General features: G+C 45.0%; 1 protein-coding gene across 3 annotated transcripts in view; it reads right to left on the bottom strand.

Moving 5' to 3' along the window:
• Mob3b (MOB kinase activator 3B) overlaps window positions 1-25,172 on the bottom strand; it is a 168,218-nt gene that overhangs the window by 73,959 nt on the left and 69,087 nt on the right. For all 3 annotated transcript variants that reach the window (XM_057790925.1, XM_057790927.1, XM_057790926.1), the window contains exon 2: window positions 22,517-23,131. In XM_057790925.1, coding sequence (XP_057646908.1) covers window positions 22,517-22,934 — 418 coding nt within the window. In that variant the 5' untranslated portion in view covers window positions 22,935-23,131. The remainder of the gene's footprint in view (window positions 1-22,516; window positions 23,132-25,172) is intronic.

Genomic DNA, 25,172 nt, shown 5'->3' with positions numbered 1-25,172 from the left:
AAGCCGGAACTGCGTGAGCTCTGCTATTCTAGTCTCATCCCCTTTCCTCTAAAACAGTTTGGGAAAAGGAGGTTCGCATGAGGTTCAAGTCAAAGCTCCGCATTATCCAGTATCCTTTGAGTCTTCACAAATGGTGTAGGAGTGTGTGTGTGTGTGTGTCTGTCTGTCTGTCTGTCTGTGTAGAGTGGGGGAGTGTTGAAAGGGGGGCAAACTTAAGGCTCCAAGAATGAAATAAAACGGGAATGGGAAAACCAAAATATTTTCCCAAGTCTACTGAAAACAGGAATTTCTCTCCAGTTACTTTCTCAATCTGTGTGGAAAACAGAGAAAGATGTCAGAGAGAAGATTTAGAAAGACTTTTTTATTTTTCTCTTTGAGAATACTGTCTTTCCTTCAGAAAAAGTAACATTTTCCTTTTAAAAGTATTTTTAATCGAAATTGCTGGTTTTCAACCAAGTGTCCTCAAAGATTTCAATCAGAAATCATTCCGTCCCCGTCCATCTCTTTCATCTCCAAACACATTTTTTTAACCTACCAGGCCCAAGCCATAGCTACTATCATCGCTTATCTTAAGCAGCAAGATGATTTTGCATACGGATTACAATCACCGTCAGAGGCTCAGTGCACACAGGGATGCAGAACACAGCACAGACGTCAGGGAGGGCCAGGGAGATGGCACAACAGGAAAGAACACTGGAGTTTTGATTTCTACCTTAAGTGAGAATTATTTCCCCATCTTTCGCAGAGCCTTGGATACTAAGTGAGCCTACAGACCACCACTCCTACCCTATAAGCTAATCAAGTCATAAAACTTCCCAGAAGCCAACAGCTAAGGAGGTACCATGGCGAACTGTCAGCCCCCTAGAAGTACTGTGACTTACAGACAGGGACGAAGCCTTTCTGTGCCCGCTGAAGGACACAGGAGTTGTCGTTTACAGTTTCAGGGCTGCTCTCTCCGGACTCTTTCTATCACACTTCTGCCTCTCATGTGGTTCTCAGAGGTGTCTGTTAAGTTTTCCAAAGATGCTATCTATGCTCTTCCCACTTCAGGGCCTTTGCAAGTGTGCCTCTTGATTTGCCCCAAATTCCACTCACTTTCCCTCCTATTTTACCTTAAACATCACTTCTGGGGTGTCCCTCTCCATTACATTGTGTGTGTGTGTGTGTGCATGTGTGTATGTGTGGGTATATCTGTGCCTTTTGTAACTGACACATGCATCTTCCTCTGGCAAACTTCTCTACTTCTATTTATCTATGTTCACTTGCCACTTTGTGCAAGGTGCGTGGAACATGTAGCCGGCGCTGGCTCTCGGCACTGAAAAGAAGGCATTCTTGCTCTCAGAAGCTTTCTCCTCCTGGGGTATCTTACTCCACCACAGGACCGCCGGGTCCATGAGGAGGCACGTTTGCTTTGTTTGCCCCAACCCCTGCGTTTAGCACCCTAGCTGGGTGGCTGCCACAGGTGAAACAGTAACTCTGCTGATGTGTAACTAGCCTTCTGAAGTTACTCTTGTGCAATGAGTACAGCTTCTCAGTCAGGCAACTCCTGCCACACAGCTGTGTTCCTAGGAAAAGATAATCGCTCAGGTTTCAGTTCCAATGCGTATCTGGTGTGTATGCATGTACAAGTTTGTGTGAGGACTCACATGCATATGAGTGCCCATGCACGCAGAGCCTAGAGGCTGATGTCAGGCACATGTGTGCAAATGTATACAGAGCCTAGAGGCTGATGTCAGGCACATGTGTGTCCATGTATGCAGATGCCAGAGGCTGATGTCAGGTATATGTGAGCACATGCATGCAGAGCCTAGAGGTTATGTCAGGCATATGTGTGTCCATGCATACAGAGCCTAGAGGTTATTGTCAGTTGTTTTCTTCAATCACTAACCACTTTGGTTCTTTAACTAAATCTTTTACATTTTATTTTATTATTTTGCATGCATAGGTGTTTTGCCTCTATGTATGTCTGTGCACCATGTGTGCTGTATCTCTAGAAGCCAGAAGAGAGTGTCTGTTACTGTTGTGAATAGCCACGTGGGTGATGGGAATCAAACCTGAGTCTTCTTGGAAGAGCAGCCAGTGCTCTTAACCACTGAGCAACTCTCTAGCTCTACCTTACGTTTTTGAGACAAGCACTCTCACTGAACCTAGAACCCACTGATTCAGCTAGATTAGCTGGACAGCAAACCCAGAGGTTCCCCTGTCCTCACCTCCAAGTTCTAGATTATAGGTACAAACAACCACACCAGGCTTTTTTATGTGAATGGTGGGGTCTTGGGTTCTCATGATTGTCTGACAAACACTTTACCAACTGAGCCCTCTCCCTAGCCCCTAATGAATTTAATTTTTTCATATGACTTTTATTAAGGAATTATTGATTATTTTGTCTGTCATTAGGAATAAAAATGAATAATGGTACAAGACAAATAATTCCATTGTGAAAAATAATATTAAGAAGGTTAGGAGCTAGAGGCAGAGCTCAGCAGGAGAATGATTGCCTCCAGGTGCAAGAGCCTGAGTTCATTCTCCAGCATCAGAACAGGAGAAGAAGGAGCTGAATGTAGTGGCTCATGACTGTAATTCCAGTACTCAGGTGGCTGAAACAGGAGGACTGCCATGAGTGACGTCAGCCTGAGCTATGTAGTAAATTTCAGGTTAGTTAAACCTGGGCTACACAGAGTCTCATTTTTTTTCTCCCAAACCAAACAAAAGAAATATGAGAAATAGAGAAATATACTAGAATATCCCATTATTCCCGTCAAAGACATGCTCTCCAAGGAAGAACAAGTTTGACTGAGACCGGAATTAAGAAGCAAGCCACCAGGGCTAGGGATGTAGTTGAGTTGGCAGAGTGCTTGCCGAACATGTAGGAAAGTTGGGGTTGAATTCTAGTACCACATAACTGGGTGGGTGCCTGGATTCCTAGCACTCAGAAAGTGAACATGGGAGAATCAGAAGTTCCAGGTCATCCTCTCAGTGCCTTAGTGACTTTCTGTTGCGACACTAAAACACTATGACCGAGGCACTTCAAAATAGAAAGCATTTAATTTGGGGCTAGTCTATGACTATTATGGCGGGGAGCATTGCGAGGCAGGCAGGTATGTCACTGGAGCAATAACTGAGAGCTCATATAGCAATCAATCACAAGCTCAAGACAGAGAGAGCTAACTGGAGATGGTGTTGGGGATGGTTTTGAAGCCTCATAGTCACGCACCTCCTCCAACAAGGCCAGGCCTCATAATCCTTCCCCAACTGGGGACTAAGTATTCAACCATACAAGTCTATGGGGCCAGTCTCATTCAAACCACTGCATTCAGTTACACAGCAGGTTTGAGGCCAGCTTGAGTTTTTTAAGACACTGTCAGGGGAAGGAGGAGAGGAAGAGAGGAAGAAAGAGGGAAGAGGGGAGGAGAAAGAGGAACAGCTACCTAGGAAAAGACACAGGCCCAAGCAAACCAGACATAAGAAATGGGACGTTCAAAAGTGTGAAAGTGGAAGTGGCAAGGAGGCCACGTGGTGGGGAAGGAGCAGGAAGAAGGCTAGGGTGGCTGGAATCTGGGAGGCAGGACGAGATGTTGCAGAGGACCACTAGGGAGCCTGCCCAGGAAGGGGTCAATAGGCCGAGATAAGGGTTTAGGGTTTTATTAGCTGCACTAGGAATATACTCAAGGTTTTTCTTTCTTTGTTTTTAAGCAGAGAATTAATTTGATCTGATCATGCATCAAAAATAGTTATTGGTTGTGTGGAAAATTAGCTCATGAGTTGTGCCCCTGTTGGCACTAAGACCTCTTAGAATCTCAAAGATATTTAATAAGGAAGTGAAATGAATCTGACGTTGAAAACGTGGCCTTTATTAAGGCATCGCCTCACTTTAGTTCCTCTTGGTATTTTCAAGCCACTGACAGCAACAGGTCATTTCCCATCTTTCCCAGACAGTAAAAGGGCCACAACTAGTTTCAACTTTATTTCTTTTATATAGTCTATTCATTGATGATACCATAGATGCGATCCATTTGACAGATATGTAAAGGAAAGACAGGAAACAGGGTGTTTCCAAAAAACCCCTTCCTCACTACAAAATGTGTAACACTGTCATCAGAGCTTGGCAATCTGAAGGTCACTGGGGCGTCTTACACCTGTCACACTCATTATTCAAGGAAGGCAGAGTCATCCTCGGGGGTCACATCTGCTTGTCTTACGTTTAACTCAGTTTATCTCCAAGAAGAGGGCTCTTGGGCTTGTTGGTGGTGTATCTGTTTCGTTAATGCCATTATAAATCTACTGTCGTGTCCTTAGTCTAGAACCTTCTTCAGGTAAACAGCGGCAGCTGCTGCTGCTGCATGGGAGAGAGGTTTCCATGGGAGGCAATAAGGAAGCCCTGACAGATCCAAGAGTGAGGTCAGGGCTAGGGCCGTCTTGACGGGAAGTGAATGAGGGAGCCAGAGTCGAGGTCAGGGCTAGGGGCCGTCTTGACGGGAAGTGAATGAGGGAGCCAGAGTCCATTGGGCAGAGTGCTGAGGCAGGGGGACAGAGTTTGGCTGAGAGTCAGTAGGGAGAGACTGGCAGTGAGGGGAGAGGCTGGGTCATGGGTCTAGACACCAAAAGTAGGCTTCCCAAACTAGGCGAATCTTTGATAAACCAAATGTCCCTGCTTATTTGATAATTTGCACAATTCGCTTTGAGAATGTCTCCTTGTCATCTTACCTGGAAAAGGCTAGAGTAGTTCCTATTTAGTTCCCGTTTCTTATGAGCCAGCAGAGTGCCACAGCAACCTGTCACCATCTAGTCACTGGACAACACCGGCCAGAAGAACATCGAGCTCCATCAGGGGACTGAGAAGTTACCTTAGCTTGAAAGCAGGAGACTGACCTTGCCTGTCTGCAGGGGCTTTGTTCTTCCAGGGTCTGTTTCTGGAGGCCTCACTGAGTTGTTGATATATATAGCTTCTACTGGGAGATACCCACAACAGCTTCTCTGGAGAACTACAATACTGTAGATCTCATTGCTGGTATGAGCTGGTAAGTATGCATTTTCTATGTGCAAAACCCAAGATACCTTAGTGTTTGGAGCTGCCTAAGGAAACAGTTGACCGGTTGAGCAGTCAGAAGAAAGGCAGACTGAGACGGGACATGGGGCTGAGGGCTAAAAGTCAGAGGCACTGAATTTTATCAGTTCTCTTGACTATGAGGCCACCGGCACTGTGTGTAGCTAGTGGGCACATCCTCACTGTTTGAAAAGCTACTGTCCTCACTTTGTCCTAACCAGTAAGATTTTTATCTTCAACCCCCTCCCCCCATACAATCAACTTAATAGCACATAAACAGCTATTGAACCGTGTGTTTCTCCTTATGAGTGGGAGGTTACATCCCTGAGAGAGGCCTCCTAGGTTCATCAGAGCCTGAGTAAAAGTCCATGTATTCAAGAAAAGCAAGAGCGCCAAGACATGACAAAGAAGCCCTTATCTTACCCATGCAGAGTTTCTTGTTCAAGGGCCCTAAGTTCAGTGTGAGACACTAACCCTATTTCTCAAGCTCCCCTTTTTTTCTTGCACGCTTCATGCAGCTGTCCTCTTCAGGTACTCTCTGTATTTGTTTGAGTATACAAAGGCATGTAAGTACACGTCAAGAATACTCATGGGCCAGATGTTCCTGGGAGAGCGAAAAAACCATGAGAGTGTTGGGCATTGTGACCCATACCTGGAATTCCAACATTCACGAGGAAGACTGGAAGATGATGAGTTCAAGGCCAGCCTGGACTATATCGAAAGTTCAAGGCCAACCTGGACTACTATATCGCAGCAAGTTCAAGTCCAGCCTGGGTACTCGGTGAGACTCTGTCTCAAAACAGAAGTGACAAAACAAAATCCAGCCAGCCAAACAAAAACTCCCCAGCGGAGTCTGAAAAACCTATGCCAGGCCTTTTAAAAAACCTCCTCGAGCCTCACTCGGGGCTCTCATTTGGAAAAGAGGCAAAAACTATTTTTCTTAAAATATTGGAGGAAAATCATTGAGCACTGAATAACATCTAATCCATAAGACACACTCAAGGGATGGTAGACATCATTACTGTGGCAAGTGGATAAAATGAAAGTGAACACAATCGTCTTAGCAAGACAAATGTAAGATAGGCCCCTGACACCAGCAATCCAAACACCTCTAATCGACAGACGGCATCCGTAAACCCCATTAAGAATGGTCTGTTTGGGGGGAAATGCCTATTCATCCGCCTGTAATAGTAAGCAATGCAGCCGTGTCTGTCTATCGCTGACAGTGTCTCCTGTTCATAGGGCCTGCTTAACGCTGAATTAAACAATCTGTGCCCATGAAGAGAGCAAGGTCGCAGTTAATCCCATAAGGCAAACGCTATACTTTCAAAGTGGGTTACGCTGATCTTGGCTGATGCTTGACATTCTACAAAAGTATGTGCTGTTTTACAACGAGAGAGACTCACGACCTCGCTGTCTCAGAAAGCTACCATAAATGTAAATACTTACTGCATAAAATTTGCAAGATGGCTAACAGTGGTGGTCTCTAGTGTACTCTCTAGTGTATAATACAGTAATTACACCACAGTAATGCCATTTAAATTTTAATATGCTTCCAACATGGACATCAAGTACCAGCGATTAGTGTCTAGTCAGGACTTCTCGGCTCATTAGGTTAGTATGGACGTGGCATAAAGGAAATCATAGAACTCGTATTTTTTTTTTTTTTTTTTTTTGGTTTTTCGAGACAGGGTTTCTCTGTGGTTTTGGAGCCTGTCCTGGAACTAGCTCTTGTAGACCAGGCTGGTCTCGAACTCACAGAGATCCGCCTGCCTCTGCCTCCCGAGTGCTGGGATTAAAGGCGTGCACCACCACCGCCTGGCCAGAACTCGTATTTTTTTTTCAGAGGTTAATTAGCATCTTTCTTTTTGTGGTCCAAAATAATGTCTGTGGTGGGGAGACACCATGATTGCACAGGTGAAAGGAAGTCAGCATGGCTGAGTGAGCACCACACAATGTTATGCCCATGAAAGGGCTCTTGAGTTAGTTTAGATTATTAGTGTGAAGCACTAACGTCACTGTTTAGCCTAGGACACACTGTGAGATCCTCAATGCAGTCTTAATGTATACTCACTCAGTCAGCACTGTCAAGCGTATACCAGGCAGGGGACGACCTTGCTTGCTTTATATACAGCTGGGACTCTCAAAGCACTGATCCTGGGAGGGCCTTTGTGGATGTTGTGCAGGAAAGTTTCTGTTCAGAATTGCTTCCCTTCTCCTTTCCTCTCATTGTTTCTGTATTCCTGAAAGAGGAACTCCTGAGGCCACCGCTATATAGCCTGGGAAGGAGACCTTGTGCTCTTGACTCTCCTGCCTCTCTCTCCTAAGAGCTGGGATGGCAGCTGGGCCACCATAGGCTTAGTTCAGGACGGCTTTCTATCTGAGTTGACGAGGTCCTGTTGCTTCTTATGTGGGTCCCTGAGGGTCCTTCCAGAGCCAAATCCCCCCTTTCCCACTACATATTTGGGGTAACCCTGCCTGGGATAAAAAACAGTATATCACAATAGACAGGACCACAGAAGTAGACAGGAAGACCGGACATGAAAGACTTTCGGTAAGTCAAATACTGTAACTCTTCCCGATTAAAAAAAAAAACATTTTGGGGGGAAGTAAACTTTTTTTTCATTAAAAAATTATTATATTGTATTACCATGCATATAATGGGCTTACTGTTTGTAGTGAATTAATGTTTTATTTCTAAACTTTTAAATTTTAATTTCTAATATGACAATTAATAAATATATATGTTAGTTAATATTTCTGAAATGGACCCAAATCTAGACATACCTGAATCTCAACTGAGAATTGTCTCCATCAGACTGAGTGTGGGCATGTCTGTAGAGCATTTTCTTAATGATTGATGTGGGAGCGCCCACCCCACTGTGGGTGGTGCCACTCCTGGGCAGGTGGTCCCGGACTGTGGAAGAAAACAAGCGGAACAAGCCACCAAGCAGTGCTCCCCAGTGGTCGCTGCCTCTTGACCACTTTGGCCTCCCTTGATGACGGACTGTGTAGCCTGTAAATCAGATAAACTCTTTCTGACCAAGTTACTTCTGGTCATCGTGTTCATCCCAGCAATAGGGAGCAAGCCAGGACAGCATAAAACCCACAAAATAGTTTAAGGATTTCCAGTTGGTTTTGAATGTATGAAGACATCTTGAGACAAAAACTGAGAAGGAATGTTCTGAATCTGTCTCATTTAAGTGTGTGTGGGTATTAAGATATGTGTGTGCCGCTGCATACATACAGGTGTCAGAGACCAACTTTCAAGAGTTAGTTCTCTCCTTCCACTGTAGTTTCTGGGGGCTGAACTCAGCTGCCAGGCTTGCACAGCAATGCTTTTATCCGCTAAGCCATCTCGGCTGTTCATCTGCCCCACCTGCCTGCCTCCCTTCCTCCCTCCCTCCCTCCCTCCTTCCCTCCCTCCCTCCCTCCTTCCACCCTTCCCTCACTTCCTTCTGCAGCATTACTCTCCTGCTTAGGCTGGCCTCAAGCACATAGGCATCCTCCTCAGCCTCTGGAATGTGAGAATACCAGGAACCACATTTAAATGTATAAAAATTCTGATCCCTTTTCCTGCTTCCATCTTCAGACTTTACTGCCACCCAAAATGATACCATGTATCATGTCTTCCCTATGTGCCAGTCATGCGCCTATCTGCCCCAAATCTCAAGACTCTTTGCCAAGGACAATGGGAGCCGTTGACGGGACACTTGAGAAGGACATCCAATGCTCCCACCCGCTCCCACTCTGGGCTCAAGAAATACAGCACTTTCTCCTTGGTTACGCATCCTGGTGAATGCACTTGCAGTATGCTCCTGGCATCTGCCGGGCTGTTTACACTCCTGGCTATAGTAATAATCTCTCTCCCTCTCTCAATCTACTGTAAGTGGTGGCTTCCTGTTCCTTTTGTCCATCAGTTTTAACATAGTGTAACTGTTTTGTCTCTTTGAACAAATTTGTGCACATTCTCCAAGTGAATTCTTTTTAATATACTATCTGGTGAGGGGTCTGTTCTCCTGCCTTAAATGTAAGCCTTAAGAAGTTGTGATATGCTGGGTGGAGGTGGTGCACATTTTTTATCCCAGCACTCGGGAGGCAGAGGCAGGAGGATCTCTGTGAGTTCTAGGCCAGCCTGGTCTACAGAGTGAGTTCCAGGACAACTAGGGCTGTTACACAGAGAAACCCTGTCTTGGGGGAAAGAAGTTATAAAGTTATGATATAATGGTTATTTTTGGTGGTCAACTTGACTACATCTACTATTAACTAAAACAATAACAACCAAAAAAATAGGGTACACCTGTAAGGGATTTCTGCTTAATTTGAAGTAGGAAGATCTACTTCTAAACTGGACTAAAGACAAATACCTTTAATCTGGGCCCTATCTTCTGCTGGAAGCCTATATAAGGAGATGGAAGAAGGAAGAGTTTGATCTTTGCCTGCTTGCCCTCGCCTTGCTAGCAAGTCCTTCATTTCACTGGCCTTAGAGCCAGCTTCTTTAGGATTACAGCTTATACTAAGACCAACTGAAACATCCAGCCAGTAGACTGAGCAACTTCTGGATTCTTAGACTTTCTGTTCATGTGATTGCTGGACTAGCTGGACCACAGCCTGTAAACATTTTAATAAACCCATATATATATATATACCTGTACGTACACACACACACACACACACACACACACACACACACACACTCATTCTATAAGTTCTGTTTCTCTGGAGAGCCCTGACTAATACAGGGGATTTCCTGGTCTGTAATTAATTCTAAACATAAAACCATGATGGAAAACATGTTGGTGTCATTACTATACATGAGTAAAAATTGAGGCTCGGGGAGAATGAATTTGTCTCACAGAGGTGGGTCTCAGACTCTACCCTGAGTCAGAATTACCTGGAAAACTTCAAAACACAGACCTCTTCTATACTACTTCCAGAAATTTCTGATTTAAGAAATCTAGGGTGGGGCATCACTTACTTTTCTTGAGAGTTCACAGGCAAAGCCAATGTTGCTGGTCTGGGGAGCCTGTCGGGGACCTCTGCCCTCGATGGTACAAATGGTGGGCAGTGAGCCACCGTATGCCAGATCTTTCCCCTGTACTTTATAGTAGAGTAGTTGACTAGCTCAACAGTGGGAAGGGGCCCTAACATGGCCACACACAACTCACTCTGAGATCGGAGCCCAGACGTGTACCCAACCATTCCTCCAGTTAGCTCTTATGGTTTCCAAGTTTTTCATTCTTCTTTTGCTAGTGTAATGCCCTCTCAAGCTTTAAAGATGCGCCATGATCTGGTACTGAAATTATCAGGGTGAAAGGGTGACAGACAGATCCAACTGTATTTGTCTTGTATTACTTTACAGATTTTCAACCCTGGTCCTTCTTACTAAGTAGTTAAAGTTAGTCCAGACAAGCACCATGAGTCCTGAATGTCCATCATTCTTTCGATATATTCTGTTATACACCTATTCTAAAACATACCTCCTCAGTTGCCTCAAGGACCAGGCACTAAGGTTTCAAGACTCAACTCCTGGGTCTTCGATAAGAAAATGACATTTCAGTTTGGCTTTAGTAGACCATGCCTGATCATGCCCAGAATTATCTTCACTTTGTTAGCCATAACAATAAGCTGGACTTCAGGGGTGCCTATGTATATATATATATATATATATATATATATATATATATATATATATATGCATGGTCTTTTTCCTGAGTTGTTAAATGGCCGTCCTTTAAAAGCAGGGACTGTATGCTTTGAGATATTGCTAATCAATGACAGTATTTCTCCCAAGTCTCATGTCAGAAAGGCCCATAAAAAGACTCTAAGAGAACAAAGCCCCCTGAGATACACACACCCCTCGTACCACTGGGTGTCTCTTTACGTAAGTGAAAATGTCCACTTTTTACTGTTCTCATCTTTGTGGCTGGTGAGAAGACAGAAGAAAGCAAACATAAACTACCCTATAGCCATGTGGTTTCATCAACCTCTGCATCTTTCTTTGAGTGCTTGGATGGAAGAAGGTGAATTCTTTCAACACAATCATGAAGGTTCTTCCAGGAGCATTTGTACGTTAGAGGCAGACATGGAAATGTGCATATAAAACCCCAGCTAGGAACGAAATGCTAGGAAGGAGGAGAGTGACATTACTTTGACCCCCTTTGTCTTTAAGTCACTGTGTCCTTTGAGCAAAGGAGCGCTATAATGTCACTGGATGCGGCTTTGTCGTTGGGCAAGTCTGGCTTTTCAGCCTGGGTCAACCATTTACTACAAAGGTAACTTTGGACACTTATCTATGTTTCTTCATTTGAAATGAGGACAAGGATAATTATTAACTAAGGCTGCTATGAAGATTAGAAAACATATAATGAAAGACTCAGCACACCAGTGGACCCAGATTAGGATAAATTAAATTTAATGTAATTATTGGTCAAATTTTGAAATTCCTGCCTTACATAAAAATGGAGTCTACTACCTTCAGCTGATATTGAAGTTTCAATTAAGTGAAATCCTAATGGATGTGGTTATATTTTCTCAGATTATTCTATGTCACAATCCTTACTTTTTCTTACATTGGAAAAGAAACAGAGAGACAAATTTCGGTAGACTTTTCCTTTATAACTAAGCAGTATAAACTACAGATACTCGGGGGTCATCTCTTTTCGTCACTCTGAGAGGGAACTTTGCCAAAGTTCATTCAACAGTGAACTCTCACACTAAGTGCTGAATACGCACCACGTCACACATTCTCAACACAAAGAGCGTCGGCTCCTACTGCTCCTTGCCAGGTGAAGAGGAAGGCGCAGGGGATGCTAGGACAAAAGGCGAGCCCCGAACCAGCATGCTACTTCTGGAATAAAAGCAAAGCGAACACACCCTGTGCTCCGACAGTGACTGCCCGCAGATGGTTTCCTAGGGAGCTGGAGTCTGTTGTTGAAATATTTGCTAGTATTTCTCTCCAGAGACATGCAAAGGCAGTTGAGTTGGCCTCTGGGTAGGCCTTTTTGTTTCCACCGAGAAAGCCAATAATGAACGGTGTCTCTGAAGGCCATCACAGGTGAACACTGGGTAGTTAACAACAGTTCCCAGCTCCCCCCTCGGCTCCTGGCGGCTGGGGCAGGTGTGGCAGTTGAGACGACTAGATGTCATCCTCAGGTATCATGGTGCCTGGGTCCCTTTGTGTTGCCTGCCACAGGCTGCTGCCATTTTGCATTAAGATTCCAGCACTTCAGCGGAATCAGAAGCCAGGGAGAACCTGCCGCTGCCAGCAGATCTACAGGACACAGGAAATGGAAGACAGAAGGAACTGCTGACTGTGGGCAGGCATTGCTCCCAGAATTCCTCACTGTCCTGCTGGTCACCTGGGCTGGATGCTGAGGAATGCCAAGAGCCCATGTTTCTTCAGAACAAACAACTCCAGTTTCTCTTTCCTTAAAGACACACATTCTAATTTCTAAAGGCATGAACTAAGAATCAATGAGACATAATACTAAAAGGAATTCATGTGCTAAAAGGATTCTTGACCAATTCTTGAAAATGGCTCAGCTGGTAAAAGCCTTGCTGCCAAGCCTGGGCACCTGAGTTTGGTCCCAGGAACCCACATGGTGGGAGGAGGAGAACCAGCAGCTGACCTCTGACTGCCACAGATGTATGGTATCACACACACACACACACACACACACACACACACACACACACACACACACACAGTCAGCCACCCATACACTCACAAATAAATAAATGAATGTAAAAAATGAAATATTAGCCCAGTCACAAAATAAATGCCACTTCCTCACAATTCTCAGGATGCTTCTTTCCTTTAATGTCCTCTGCCAATCAGGTTCCATTTCCACAGGAATAATTTTTTGACTAGTGGGCTACCTCATGCAAAACGTTCTTCTGTCTGCTGCCTCCTGTGAAACACGCCTGTGCCGGCTGGTTGTGGACGTTCCTGCCTCACGCTGTGCAAACCAAGAATAGCCATCCAGTCTCACAAATGTTTACCTTTGCATCTACTGTTTCCGTAGAACAAAGCAAAAGATGGATGATCAACCCCATGGCCAAATGCAAATGCTTGCGGGCAGCGAGGCGTTCGTACCCTGTGCTCTCTCACCTCCGTCTACCCCATGAGTCTGTTTGATCACTGAGACTGTGTGGTATCAAGGAAACTGACTTCCCAGCATCTCTTCTCCACTCCCAACAGCATGCCAGCTGTAGCAGGCTGCGTGCAACTGAATACCCCCAACGACTCTGTGACATGGGTGCTTTTCTGTCTAGTCTATCGACGAGAAAGCAGCTTTGGGGGACTTAACACTGGCTAGTGTAAGTTGCTAACATTTCAGGCAGCTCCATTCTCAAACTGGTTCATCTTTCTGTAGCATCACTGGACTAGAAGATGTAAGGAAAGCTTAGTCATGTAAATGGATAGAATTCTCAATTAGAGTTTGAAATTAGCACAATCCAAGCCCTACCTGCAGAGGCCCTCAAAGATAACATAACCCAGTGCACACACAGGTATTTTGAACACAAAGTCTGTCAGCCACTTGCCACAGATGGAAGCCTAGGGCAGGTTTACAATTTGACTTCTTTCAGAATGGCAGCCTCAATTGAGCCGCTATGCACTACCTAGAGGACAGGTGGGATGCTGGTGATGAGCAGAAGGGAGCCTTCTAGAGTCAGGGCCCTGCTGAGATGCCTTCCAACTTCAGGCTGACTCTCCATATCTCACTGATCTCCACAATGCAGCCTTGATTACTCCATCCAGCCAATGAACAACGGGGCAAAGGCAGCAGATGCGCAGATCCCCCACTCAGGTATGGCTTGAGTTTTAAGTCTCTGGCCTCCTCTTGGGTATCAGCTATCCATCCCATCTCCCTTCCCTGCTGGTGCCGAGATGTAACCGGGTGTCACCTCAGACATGGCCATTAAAATTACATAGCATAGGCAATAGAGAGCTCCGTGCGGTTCAGGTAATTAGCCCCGGTTTCCAGGCCCTCTGGGCTCTGTTTCCAGGCCCTCTGGGCTCCCTCTCTGGGTCTCCTAGCATACCCCTGGGGGGGGTGTTGGGGGGCATCTCTTGGGATTTGTTGAGTGGGGATGGTTATTTAACACTGTCCTCATTAGCTCAGCCACCAAGTCAGCCACAGTATCGGGTTCACTGTGTGGGGGGAGGGACTTGTAGCTCCACAACAGACCATCAGTTCTCCAAGGGCTGCTGGCCAGTTGCAGCAGAGTGCAGTCAGCTGTCTGTGCATGTTGTCCATGAACAGACAACTGAATAAACTTGGGTGGCAACAGAATCAATGGGGGGGGGGGCAATTTTTTTTAAAGGAATAGGATCTTCGAATGTCTATGTTAAAGCACTCAGTATAATCTACACAGACACAGAGCCCTGGGTGTCTTCAAGTTTCTCCCTGTGACCCGTGAGAGTCTGCCTCTGGGCATCCCCTAGAAGAACGCACTATAGTCAGGAGTAAGCCAGGGATGTTGCTGATTCTCGGCAAAGAACACTAACAGACATGAGGGGCTGGCATAGTTGAGAACATGGGTGCCCCAAATGTGTTCTGTATTGTTTTATGAAATACCGTGCGAGTTACTGATGCTTTTGAGTCTTAGTTTTCTCCTATGAGAAATGGCAATGATAGTCTAAGCCTTACTTAGTTTCCAGGTTAAATGACAGTGGACGCCAGAAGCAATATGTATTCAGAAAATGGCAGCTTTACTGCCATCCCCTCCCAACTAGCAAGTTCTTAGAGCCAAACAGTTTATTGGAGCCCAAAAGATTCATCTCGTAGCAAAGCTCTGGAAGCTCTTGCCCATTCACAAGCCTGTATGGGGGGAAACAGGATTCCACCATTGGCAGCGATTCGCCTGTAAAGCACAAACAAAGCCAACGGCCACAGACATGCTTTGACAGCGCTTAACCCCTCCTTCAGAGATGCAGTCCAAGCCTCTGTGCTGAGCACTGGCTTTGATGAGTAGACCTTCCTGGGTGTAAGGAGTGGGCTCCGCCCCTGCTTGTCCAGCGAACCTGCGCTCACATTCTGCTGAGGCTAACTAATTTGACACAGAACACGGGCAGATTTAGCACTCAGTTTTCTGGAAATCGAGAGGGAGACCCTGACTGGCGGCAATTTCTCCAGAAATTTAGGTGTTCTTCCCTGAAGCCAGGAGTTGCTCTGACTCCTGGAGTTTTCCAAAGGTTGGAGAGAAGCCCTTAAGGGTTTGAGATCCTCATCACATCAACAAAGACTGACAATGTCTGTAAATCTTGCTGAGTCTACAAGTCTCTATTATGATTATACAGATATTGTTCATAAACTGTCTAGCAATTTCCAGGCGTATGGATGATAGTTGCGGATATGGGAGGGAAGGAAAAGGAGAGGGGAGAAGAGGAAAGGAAAGCCAGTTAGCACAGGAATATCTTCAGTGTCCTTTATACCCCAGGTTCTAATGTGACCTCCCGCCCCCCAGCACTCCGCCACGTTGCCTCGGTTGATCCCTAAAAGAGCCTCACGAGGTCAGAATTATACCCTTGGTTCCCAAACAGAGAAATGGAAGTTTAGAGCTAGCACGACCCAGCAGCGCGTGAGCAGCAGAACGAGTTGATTAAAGCCAAGCAGTGCTTTCGAAAAGCAGGCTGCAAATACATCTCCCCCACACGTCCTGTCTTGTCCATGTCATACAGAACGACTTCAAAATCTGAAAACGCAAGCGAGACATCCAATAAGAAATGGAAGGTTAGAATGGAAATGTTAAACATAACTCTGACTTCTCAAATCCCAAGTCTGAGATGCTCATTGCTGCATATGTTTTTATTTATTTATTCTTGCCATGGTACATTGGAAAATGATGAAATCTTAGGTAGGAACTGAGCGAGACCATGGTGGCTCATGCCTTTGATCCCGGCACTCAGAGAAGGCAGGAAAACCAGGTGTTCCAGGTCAGCCTGGGCTGCACAGCAAATGTAGTCTCATGAAACAGGTGGTCAAGGGGATACAACTCTTTCCCCAATGCACTTAGAAAAATATACAGAGTGATTTGGAATAACTAGACATCTGGGCATTACGTAAATGGCTTGAGGACGTGGACTCTGTCTGCTTTGCTCTCAGGGTAACTGAAACAGGACTTGATCCCAGGCATGCACACACTAAGCACTCATGGAACAAACGAGCGAATGAGTAACAGCCAATTCGTCACGGGTCATTGTGGACCAAAGGATGAGCTGGCCTGTGGCCAGTCTCAGAATGGAACGCAGGGCATTTGCAGAACCTGATTGTATTTGCTAGACATCTTAGTGCTGACTTTTGTTTTCTTCTAAAAGAGCAAAAGCCAAAGCCAATCATTTTTAAATTAAAAAAAATTAATGAAATTTTCTCTATGCTAATCATCCTCCTAAAACTATTGGTTGAGAATCACCCAGTATGGGAACTAATGATATATTCTCTGAATGGTAGGGTATGGTAAGCATATAGAATTTTCGCCACCCTTGCTCACACTGACTTCGAAGTTAGGTATCATCTGTAACAGTTCAAAGAAAGTCCCTTAGACTCCTGACGACGAAGATGCAATAGTCACTCCATTGAGCTGTTGCAAGGACTACGTGAGATTAGCAGTGGCAGCTACAGTGCAGGCGCTGCAGACATGAATTTGCTTTCCCCCTAACTTTCACTAATCTTCCCTGCTGACTCCATTTATTCTAAAACTGTAGGTGTAGGTGAGATCATGCAATTGTGTCTTATGAACTCTTATTCCGCCTTTACAGAGACTTTTCCAAAACCCATGAGTCAGAGGGCTCTGTTGTCTGCTTTTGTCTGAGCATCAGCTCTCCGATGTTCAATCCTGTTATATAACAGGGAAGCAGGGAAGCTGGAACCAGAACAGAGAGGCGCTTTTGTAATTAGGCAACAGTGTTTCTTTTTAGTCTGTGGCTTTCTGTTTTCTGTTTGGGTTGTATCTTTAAGAAGTAGAATCAAAGGGAGGTGGTCCTTGCTTCTGCGGTTACTGCTCTCTTATAAGACTTCAGCAGAGACATCTGCTGGGTTCCCACCAACGGAGGCTGGAGGAGAGTTCAAGGGAGGGTGGAGGGGCCTGTGGCTGACGAGAGGCTGCATGTGTTTGTGTCCCCCATCTGAAAAAGCTTGACTTCTGGCAGCACGCGATCCTAATTAAACAGGAATCTAGCCGCAGACGAAAGGCTGGCTTTCTTCAGTTTTCAGTGGAGATCAACAGCTGTTTATATCCTTCAATACCTAACTAAGGGCGAAGCCGCCACATCTGTCGCTGCTTTCCGGTTCTACTTCCTTGGATCACAGTGGGGAGGTTAGTTTGAACCCTGCTTGGTTCCGGGGCAGGAACACTGACACGTGCCCAGGATTCTAATTCTCAGCAGATCGCTCCGTTTCTCATCCTCTCAGGATCAACTGTTTGCCTAAAGTTTTTTGTTATTTTATTTTATCCGGACACACATCTTGATCATTTCTGAGGGAAGACTCATAACAACACAAAGATCAAAAGCGAGGCAGTAGGATGACTTGGAAGGAGGATGACGGGGACACGGTGGAGTGCACTGGAGGAAGTACATCTTCTGAAACACAGCACAAATACTCCGCTAACACCTGAGAACAAACCTTGGCTAAGTAGGACGCCGACCAACACTCATGATGATGGTGGATGCTGGAGCTTTTCACTGACCCCTCGCTTGCCATGTTAGAAATGTTAGAGAATGAAGCCAGGCAGGAGAGAGCTTGCTTTGTACCGTGAGAACTGGTTTTGGTCTATATGTCAAAACAAAACAAAATAACCCAGAGTGATGGCACATGCTTATAATCCCAGTGCTGGAGAAGCAGAGATGGGTGAATACTTGAAGCTCATTGGCCCAACCAGCCTGGTCTAACTGGTGAATTCCAGGTCAAAAGAGATTATGTATTAAACAAAGGTAACCAGGACCCGAGGAGGGATGTCTCAGGTTGTTTTACAACACATGTGTGTGCGCGCATGCACATAGAATCACACATGCAGACATACACAAAAGAAATAAAGGAAGTGTCTTAGATTTTTCTTGCTATGAAGAGACACCATGACCATGGCAGCTCTTACAAAGGGAAGCATTTAACTGGGCTTAGCTTACAGTTTCAGAGGTTCAGTCCCTTATCATCATGGCAGGGAGCAAGGTGGCATGCAGGTAGACATGATGCTGGCTACACCTTGAGCAGGAAGGCAACAGGAAGTAGACTGTGACAGTGTGTGTGGGGGGGTGTCTTGAGCATAGGAAACCTCAAAGCCTGCCCCCACAGTGACATGTTTCCTTCAACAAAGCCACACCTCATCATAGTGTCATTCCCTATGAACTTATGGGACCAATTACATTCAAACTACCACAGAAAACCTCATGGAAACAAGCGCTAGGAAAACCAGAGGGGTGGGGTGGTGCTTTGAATAGGTATGGCTGGTTTGCTCAGCTGTTTTTGTTTTCTTCTTTAAAGATTCATTTATTTTATTTTATGTGTATGGGTATTTTGCCTGGATGTATCTGCAGAGTATATAATTTATGCACCACGTGCATTGCCTAGTGCCATGAATCCCCTGGAACTGGAGTTATAGACAGTTTGAACTGCCTTGTGGGTACTGGGAATTGAACCCAGGTCCTCTGGAAGATTATCCAGTGCTCTTAACTCCTGAGCCATCTCTCCAGTACCTCAGCTGCTTTCTTCTAGAACCCAGGAGCACCAGCCCAGGGGTGGCCCCACCCACATGAGTTGGGCCTGCCCACATCAATAACTGATTAAGAAAATGCCCTAAAGGCTTGTCTGCAGGTGATCTGATGGAGGTAGTTTCTTCATTGAAATTCCCTCCTCTCAGGTGACTCTAGTTTGTATCAAGTTGACAAAAAACTACCCAGTAGAGTGGACATTTCTCAGCAGAAGACATGTAAGTAACCGACAGGCATATGAAAAAGTAAGACATATGTTATTTATGTATTCAATCATCAAATATACAAATGGATGCCTGAATAAAAAAAATGTGGCAAATATACATAATGGAATATTTTTCAGTCTTTCAAAGGAAGGAAATCAGGCTGGAGAGATAGCCCAGTGGTAAAGAGCACCCACAGAGGACCCACATGGCGGCTCACAACCGCCCATAACTCCAGCTCCTGGGAGTCTGGCATTCTCTTAACACACATAAATAAAAATAAGGAAGTCTTAAAAGGCAATCTTAGCCAGGTGTGGTGACACACATTTATGATCCTACCACTTGGAAGGCTGAAGCAGTCTAGGCCAACTAAGGCTATAGAGTGAGTTCCAGGCCAACAGGCCTACACATGGGAACTTGTGCCAACTTTCTCTCTATCTCTCTTTCATCACTTACAATAATACGTATAAAATTTATGAATTGTGGACGAACTTAGTGGGGGCACACAAATGCAAATATCATACTATCTTGCTGCCCTATCAAAAGGCCAAGGCAGTTTCTTTATTCAACCAATGAAAGCAACACATAGACAGAAGAACCTCCTACATCACTATCTTACATGTAGAATCTAAAAATGCGGGGCTGGAGAGATGGCTCAGCGGTTAAAAGTATTGCCTGCTCTTCCAAAGGTCTTGAGTTCAATTCCCAGCAACCACATGGTGGCTCACAACCATCTGTAATGAGGTCTGGTGCCCTCTTCTGGCCTGCAGACAGAATATTGTATACATAATAAATAAATATTAAAAAAAATTAAAAAAAAAAAGAATCTAAAAATGCCTAGTTCGTAAGAACAGAGTAGAAAGGAAGTTACCAGGGACTAGCGAGAGATTTTATTCAAAGGATAGAAAATTTTAGCCAAAAAAGGAAAAAGAACAATTGTACAGTATAGTAACTATACTTTTTGTTGTCTGATGTTAAGTTACAGGTTTTAAAGTCACATTTAAGAAAATTATTATTATCATTATCATTATTATTGGCAGGGCTAAAGGTTTAAACCCAGGACCTTGGCCATGCTGAGCAAGTATTCCCCAAGATCAGGGAAACTGTGTTTTGAATATTTGAATAGAAACCCAGATAATGCTGACTAATCTATATAAGTTAATATTTCCTTAAAATTAAAAATGCTAGCTGTAAATAGTGGAACAAGCATCTAATCCCAGCATCAGGAGGGGAGCAGGTAGACCCCTGTGAGTTGGAGTCCAGCCTTGCCTACAAGTGTCAAACAGCCAGAATCACATAGAGACCCTGTCTAAACAATAAACACATGACACCTGTGAATGAATTCCATTTTAAGAGGAAGAATAAAGTGCCACGTCAAGCATGGAAACACACACACCGAAAACTCTTTTATCGGGGCCAGCAGGTAAAGGTGCTTTCCCACAAGGCTAGTAACCTGGTTCTCTTCTGGGATGCACTAGGCCGAAGGAGAGAACCAGTTCTTGCAAGTTGCACTCTGACCTACACACACACACACACACACACACACACACACACACACACACCTGGTATTTGCCTTTACATACACGCAGATAGACAAAGTGTTTAAAATAACACACTTTAAAGTACTCTTCTTGGAAATTCCTAAAATGCACATTGACATACTAAGAACCCTGTGCTGAAAGACAAATCCTCAGCTTCCTCTGAATTTCCTGAACTTGTTTTTTTCTCAGAAGGAATCCTGCTAAGACTCCTCAGAACACCGATGCTATGGAGCAAAGAGACAGATAATTCAATCTGTGTGCAAAATGATGAAGGAAACACCTTGAAAAGAAAGCGCTATTATTTTCTATGGGGAACACGGAGACATCCAGTACTCCCGAGAACACAGTCTAGAATCACCTGTGATGCTCTCCATTCCCCAAACAGATATCCAGAAGCTGCCTCCCTCTCAAGCAACCCAGGGGTGCTGTACTGAGATATTCGCTCTGCAGCTCAAAGTGGCCATGGCGGCAGTGCCCAGAGTTCGGAGTACCCTGAAGCCAACACCAGAAGGATGATACCAAATCATTCTTGCTATATTAGACACTCTGCACATGACATAACAGTTCCTCCTAGCACAAGCAGCCTCTCATAGTAAAATTAAAGTGCATGAAGATAAGAATGAAGGATTTCCCACCCTTCAGAGATGTGGAATACCTACCCAGGGGGGTTTCTGGGAAATTCCTAGGCAATACTGAACACCTCACCTCCTTTCTGGCAACAAGGGACAGGAGAGGAGAGCATGAAAGGACTAGACAAGTTAAGGCAAAGCCAGGACCCTGACAAACTGGTTTATGTGTTGAATACTTCAAGATGCACCATACAAAAAAAAAAAAAAAAAAAAAAAAAAAGTACCAATCAATTTATGTCCTTTTTTTCCAGTATAAACCTAATTATTTCCATACATCCCTTCTCAACTTGGGGACACCTCTCCATCTTCAAAGATTTCAACAGACTTTATCATGCGCTTCCATGTGCATACATCACGTACTACACACGTTTCTTTGTCCTCTCCCGATAGGACAGGTCATTCATCTTGGAAACGTCCGTGAGTGCCCATGCAGGCTCCTAGCTCTCTGCTAACAACTGGAGACATGGCAAAAGAAACAAGAGTTCTCATTCCTACTGCACCTTGGATGTGAAGCAATGAATTCCACACCCAGCCTGTCCATACACAGGAATCCAATAGCTAGCCATGCAAAGAGGAAGGAAAGGCTGAGTCCAAACCCTTATGTTGTATGGTTGATAGCACAAAACAAGCCGAAATATCTGCATTTCAAATGTTCCAGTCTGTCTGGCAGTTAAGAGAGTTAACAGTATAGCCTGGAAATGCAGTAACCGTGATTAGAAGAGAGGCAAATGCCAGGATCTTTATTTCCCCTGTGGGCTTGTTGCCCAACTAATTTGTAGATTTTTAGTCTTAAAAAGTTAATACCAGCCGGGCAGTGGTGGCACACGCCTTTAATCCCAGCACTCGGGAGGCAGAGGCAGGCGGATCTCTGTGAGTTCGAGACCAGCCTGGTCTACAAGAGCTAGTTCCAGGACAGGCTCCAAAACCACAGAGAAACCCTGTCTCGAAAAACCAAAAACCAAAAACAAAAAAAAAAAAAAAAAAAAAAAAAAAGTTAATACCAACAGTAGTCACATCCCAATCAATGCAACCTTGCACGTCAATTAGCCAAAAACCAAAAATCTTACCAGGCTGAGTAGAATCGGAGTCTAGCCCTAAGAAAGCCAAGAAGATCCTATCTAACATTTTCCTAACACTCTCAAGCATGTAGAATGTATACCACTGGACTCCATAAAAACACAAATAGACGGGCCGTGAATGACCTCCACCCAATTTAATCAGATTCATATGTATCAGATATATAGCTGATGGAATTTCGGGAAACATTGACGTGGGTGCGATATAGTATTCAAAGAGAGTGTAAGACTCATACTGTGAAAATTTTATCACCTCTGGACGGAATGGGACAAAATACCAAAAAACACACGTTAAAATTTTGAGGCACTCACCAACACATGTCGGAAATATGTCCTCATTGTTGATCTGGACTTCAATCCAATCCATGAGCAGGTTCATGTACTGGGGAGCTGGTAGTGCAGTTGGCTTCTTATACTTGAGGTCATCCTGCCACCGATACTCATACTTGGGACCCCCTGACATCACGGGGCAGGTCCGCTCAGTGCAGAACTCACAGATGGTGCCGTAGATGAGGTTGATGCGATTGAAGAAGTCCACCACGTGCACAGCCACCCAGTCATTCTGGTCCTCCCCGCTGGGTAACTGCACGGCTGCTCTCAGGTCCACACCCGAATTGAGGGATGCCTGAGCTCGTTTATGCAGCTCAAACCTCTGTGTGCCAGGTTCAAATTTCCTCTTGGGCCGGAAGGTCTTGTCCTTGTTGAACACCTGCTTCAAGGCTATAGACATGGTCTCCTCCTTGTCTTCCTTCCTTTTGCAGGAAGCAAAAAGGCACGCGGGACTTTTCAGTGAGAGATCACAGCCCAACAGAGTTTTCCACTGCCAGCCCTCAGGCCCCAGTCTTGCAGCCTGCAGTTTAACTCGATTTTAAATGGCTCCTTCCATCTTCCTCTTGAATGATCTCCAAGGGAACCTCATGTTCCTTCCTAAAGGCGGAAAAGAAAAGGGAACTTATGAGTGCTCAGTTTGCGTGTAAGAACTAACAAAGGCTTAGGGAAATTTCCACCTTGCACTCCTGGCTGTGCTTAGTTCCTATGGGTCTAGTATATGAATGCGGAGGTTAAGCTATTGCCCTGCGGGTTGCACTGGTACTGCGAGCTATGCAAACAACTAAAGAAGAAAGGGTGCTACCCTTTTGTTCTGTGTGGTCTCTGTCAAATCCTTGCTGGCACTTCTCTGATCCAAAGCTAAGGGCTTTTCCAAGGTGCCAAGAGTGTGTTGGGCAATGATTCAGTCCTATTGCATGTCTACTCCTTTTTGGAGACTAATGAGTAAGCATAGATTGTCTTTGACTTCACAAAGAGAGATGGTGGGGCCAGGTGGCTATCATACCAGGAGCCTAAAAGGAACCAGGAGTCTGCATCTGCTAGACCTGCAAGGAGTGATCAAAACAGTCATTTAAGCCCCTGTGGGTCATGTATAATGCAGTTGAGAAAGCTGAACTGCAGAACTGAGAGAGAGAGAGAGAGAGAGAGAGAGAGAGAGAGAGAGAGAGAGAGAGAGAGGGAGGGAGGGAGGGAGGGAGAATGAAAGGAACAAGGAGAGGGCAAAGAGAAAGAATAGGAGAGGGGAAGGAGGGGGAGGGGAGGGAAATGGGAGGAGGTGGAAATTTTTAATAAATAAATAAATTTAAAAAAAGAATAGGAGAGGGAAGGGGGAAAAGAGAGGAGGAAAAGGAGGGAAGAAGGAAGGGGGAGAAGGAAAGGAGGGAAGGAGGAGGAAGAGAAGGGAAGGAGGGAGAAGGAGAAGAGGAGGAGGAAGAAAGGAGGGAAAGGGAGAGGAGGGGGAAGAGGAGGAGGGAAGGAGGTAGCGGCTCCAGTGGCTATTGAAACAGAGAAACAAACAGAACACACGCCCAAGTTGCCATGGGGAGAACACAGGAAGAAAGAGGCTCCATTAGCTCCAGGCAATCTAGGAAACAGTCCCGTTTCTTACCTTTGAAATACATTTGTTCTCGCAGGATTGATCGAATAAATCGATTTTTAAATTCTGCTGACTTTAAGTTAGTGGTTCCTTTGCAAGGAGCCCTGACTATGACAGCCGCTGTCACCTCTACAACGCGCCATCCTTTATGTTCCTAATACCACTCCCAGGAGCCCTTTGGAACGGAGCTGTCCAGCAGAACTTGCTCTGGCAAGGTACATGTTAGATGCACTTGTGTTACAATGTGGCACCCACCATCCACATGCAGCCTTGAGTACTTGGATGTAAACAGTGTGACTAAGGAACGGAACTTTGTAATCTATCTTACTTTAATTAACTTGAATTTATTTGGCCGTGCATATCTAGTGGGTGAAAACTTGAAAGCCTAATGTTGTCCATTATTTCATTTGACTCTCAAAACTCTAGCAAAATCTACAGAGTCATGGAAGATGTGCAGACTCACAGCAAGTATTCTTCACGGATCCCTAGGTGACAGAATTACTGGCTAGACAATGTCCTGTGGCTAGCAGGAGGCACAGCTGGCACCAAATTTGGTTTGTTGGCCCCTTGTAAAGACACCTTCCATGCGATCCCATACCCTGTGCTGTGATGTATTTTATCCTGCCTTTCCTACCGGTTTATGAAGCTCCCTACCCAGAGCTCAGCCCCCGTTCCATTTTATACACACATTCCCCAGAAACTGCCAATAAAGGGTGGGTTGAGGTGAAGGCGGCCGTGTGGCCTTGACACAAAAGATTATAGTAGTTCCACTTGAGCCAAACCACAGCAAAGTGACCCCAGAGCTGAGGCCAGCATCAGAAGAGCCGGCACAGAATCTGTCGCAGAGGACTGGAGGACGAACTCTCTGAGCTGCCTCTTCACACCCAGAGGGGTTCCGGCACTTCCCACGTCTGAACATGACTTGTTAAGCCATCAACACAGGAATGAGCTCCTGAGATATCTTTTCGAAATTTTAAATTAGCATGCACAGTATTAGGTCCCATCATGGCATTTTTCAAACAAAATCAATTTCTGTTAACTCTC

This window comes from Chionomys nivalis, chromosome 16 (assembly GCF_950005125.1).
Source record: "Chionomys nivalis chromosome 16, mChiNiv1.1, whole genome shotgun sequence".
NCBI classification, from domain to species: Eukaryota; Metazoa; Chordata; class Mammalia; order Rodentia; family Cricetidae; genus Chionomys; species Chionomys nivalis.
This window is presented reverse-complemented; position numbering and strand designations above follow the sequence as displayed.